The 3,729-nt window shown below is 34.9% G+C and overlaps 1 protein-coding gene across 1 annotated transcript; it reads right to left on the bottom strand.

The window, feature by feature from the left end:
- Window positions 1–2,187: 2,187 nt before the first annotated feature.
- LOC138835521 (olfactory receptor 14K1-like) lies at window positions 2,188–3,123 on the bottom strand. The gene has a single exon (XM_070034012.1). The coding sequence runs from the start codon at window positions 3,121–3,123 to the stop codon at window positions 2,188–2,190; it is 936 nt and encodes a 311-aa protein (XP_069890113.1).
- Between the last annotated feature and the right edge of the window lie 606 nt (window positions 3,124–3,729).

The raw sequence follows: 3,729 nt of genomic DNA, 5'->3' as shown, positions 1-3,729 counted from the left end.
CTAGACATGTACCTAGTCACACATGAAAGCTCTGTGTGTCCCTGAGATAGGATTCATTAATTCTGTAATTAGATGCAAGTAGACTCATTTTCAGTGTGCTGATGCTTGGTACTGATGAAGTCTTTCTTAGATTATGTTAATCCTTTGATTAGGTCTCAAATGTTTCTATTTTCGTAAAAAAATTCTTCTCTATACTTAAAGCTTAAATTTTCATTGGGCACAGTGACCATTGCAGTTAAAAGCAAAGTAGGGAAAAAAAGTTAGAAATACACTATCTCAACAAAAATAAAAATAGCATAAGTATCTAATGTTAGTCAGGGAAAGATGTAGTACTTTTGTCCTCCAATGTAGGCCCTTGGCAAAAATATTTGAGACCCTGTATGAAAATTGGCTAAAACAATAAAGACTGGGATTTGGCTTAAGTGGTAAACAGCAAGGTCTTTAGTTCACATCGCACTACTGATCTCTCTAGCAAAAAAAAAATCCAATTCCAAAATGACTTGAGCATATTCCTTTTATTTTGTGCTATATTAAATGCTTGTGGAAGAGGAATGAAGTAGGTTCTATACTTACCTATGCAACAATGAGTAACACTTTTCATGAACATGTAGTACAATGAATTCAAAGTCCTTCAAGGCCAACTAAATAACAAGCCCCAGAATCGCTTCATAACTCTGATGATGGTTTTTATATTTTATGGTTTTGATTTTATTGTCAGGAATATTTTCTAGTGAATTCACTATTACATTTCAAAAGTTCTGAAATTCTCCTCCATAGAAACACATAGATACTTCCCCAGAATCCATCAGCTCCAACCAAATGCTAACTTTCAGGGATAAAATAATGATTGTTTTAAGAGTAAAATATGCAACAACAAGCTTTACCTGTGGCTTGTAATTCACACCAAAATCACATCAAGTAGCATATTTAATTTTTACAGTAATACTCTATTTCAATTATAAATAATTAAAACTACTTCCTCTTATATCAGATGCTCCCTTTCTCAACCCCTTTCCAATATTGTGTTGGGATTCTCAGTTCCTGTCATGGGAAGAGACCAGGATGGGATACAATTCATTCTCTCTCTCCCTCTCTCTCTCTCTTCCTCTCTCTCTCTCTCTTTCCCTCTCTCTCATATATATACAAATGTATATATATATATATATATATATATATATATATGAGAGAGAATGAATATATATACATATATTTATATACATTCTAAAATGGACATGAATGACATAATGTGGATACTTTGGAGAGTAAAACTTATGATATTTTTTATTTTTCGCTTTCCTTACTTTTTACTTTAGAGTTGGAATATGTCCTCATATCCCAACTTCAGATTTAAGAGTCACAAATATTTTCAATTGAGACTTGTCCTTGTTTTTGTTTCCTTATCACTTACTAATTATTTTAAAGTAAAACATTTATATTATTTCCCAGTATTATAATATAGAATTACAATATAAACCACATTATGGGTAATGTCCTAGGACTTTGAAAAGGCTGAATCCTTTCTGGAATCTTCTCATAAGAAATATGTATTTTCACTCTTTTTATCTATTGAGGCCTCAATTTCTCTGGAGCTTATGACAGCCTTCTACCCTCTATATCCACAATGAAACACCACCTTTTCATGGCCACATCTTTTTCTCAGTAACATCCTCAACATTTCTCAACTTTTAAAGGTTGATGTGATTTATTGTGAATATGTGGGTAACCTGCCCTTACCCAAAATACTTACAACAATTACACCTGCAATTTCTCTAAATAAGTAATGTATTCTCAGCTCTAACATTTGGAAATAGCTTTTAGATCAGCCACAGACTCCTGGCTCCCTGCAGTCTGAATTCCATGGTTCACTCTGAGTAGCAAACATCCAGACCACAAAGATTAACTGGCAATGTTGGGTTGATTCATGCAAGGCCCTTTCTAGAAAATTTAAATAAAATTATTTTAAGTATCATCAAACTATTTTCCATATATTATACAGTACCTATACAATTACTTTCATTATTTTGTTAGTTGTGGTTCTTTAACTCTGGGCCTGGGCACTGTACTTGAGCTCTTCAGCTCAAGGCCAGCACTCTATAACTTGAGCCACAGCACCACTTTAAAACCACACAGTTCTACAAGTAAGATGTGTCATCTATACTTTCTCATATTATTTTAATTGTTTTCTTGCTAATCATTATAATGATATAGTTTCCACAGAAACTTCCACACAGAAGCTTTGATTTCCTTATTTCTCAGACTATATATTATAGGGTTTAAACATGGAGGCATCACAGAATAGAAAACAGATACCAAAATGTCCATCAGATCAGGAAAATCACGGACTGGTTTCAAATAAGCAATAGCACCCGTCACTAGAAATGTAATCACAACTATGAGATGAGGCATGCAAGTGGAGAAAGCTTTTGACTGCTCTTGTAAGGATGGCATTTTCAACACTGTATCAAAAATGTAAGCATATGAAATCCCTATGCACACCAAACAGAAGAGTCCATATAAGACTCCAACAATCACGCTAACATCAATGGTGACATGCATCTTAGAACAGGAAATCTTCAGTAGAGAGGGGACATCACAGAAAAACTGTGTAAGTTTCTTGGAGCCACAGAAAGATAATGAGAAAATGCCAGCTGAGTATAAGACCCCAAAGATACTCCCAAAGATCCAAGAGACAGCTACCATTTGTACACAGACCCACATGTTTATGTAAACCTCATAGTGCAGTGGGTGACAGATGGCCACATAGCGGTCATAGGACATAGCAGTTAGGATGAAAAGCTCACACCCAGTAAAGTGAACCACCAAGAAGAGCTGACACACACATCCTGGGAAAGAGATGATGCTCCTATGGGTAAAAGAGTTCAGAATGAGCTTTGGGATGGTAACTGAAATGAGGCCCACATCAAGGGAGGACAAGTTCTTCAGGAAGAAGTACATGGGGGAGTGAAGACATGGGTCTACTGTGACAAGGATGAAGATGAGGAGATTCCCCATGAGAGCCTCCAAGTAGATCAGCAGGAACAGAAAACCATGGAAGACCTGGAGCTGCTTGTTGTCAGAGAATTGGGTAAGGAAGAAGTCCATCTGTGCTGTGTGATTGGTCATGGTGTCTACTGCATTGACTTCCTGTGAAGCAGAGGAAGGAAGGACATATAAATCAGGCTCATACTGAACCTTCTTCCTGTGCATTTTTTTTCTTTTTTTTTGATTGATTTTTTCTTTTTTATATTGTGAAAATACTTTACAGAGGGGTTACAATTTCATGGGCAAGATAATGAGTGCATTCCTGTGCATTTTCAATCTGTAATCATCCTACTATATTGTATTTTTGAAATATGCACAGATTTTATTCTCCTGGAGTCTTATACCTTGTTTATGATCTCAAATGCTATTTCCAGTGTATACTAGCATGATGATGAGGCAGCATATAGAGAATATTTGAAAAAAAAACTATTTAAGACAAATGCACTAATGCAATTATAATGAATGTATCTTTGAAAATTTATTCTAAATCATCAGCTGAATTTTTAAATAAAAAAGTGAATTCCTAAAGCAATTCAGAGGAAAAGTAAACAGCAGATAATTTACCCACTTTCTCAGAGAGAAATATTTGTATTTTTATTAAGTACATGGAACAAAAGCATAAAATTAAGTTTATTATTTGAAAAGTATATTTGGGTTAATGAGCTAAAGGGAGTCTTCATGGCCAAA

This window comes from Dipodomys merriami, unplaced genomic scaffold (assembly GCF_024711535.1).
Source record: "Dipodomys merriami isolate MVZ:Mamm:240054 unplaced genomic scaffold, mDipMer1.0.p SCAF_24, whole genome shotgun sequence".
Taxonomy (NCBI): domain Eukaryota; kingdom Metazoa; phylum Chordata; class Mammalia; order Rodentia; family Heteromyidae; genus Dipodomys; species Dipodomys merriami.
This window is presented reverse-complemented; position numbering and strand designations above follow the sequence as displayed.

Coding starts and splice junctions, on each gene's coding strand:
- LOC138835521 (XM_070034012.1), bottom strand. CDS start 3,123: ATGACCAATCACACAGCACAGATGGACTTCTTCCTTACCCAATTCTCT.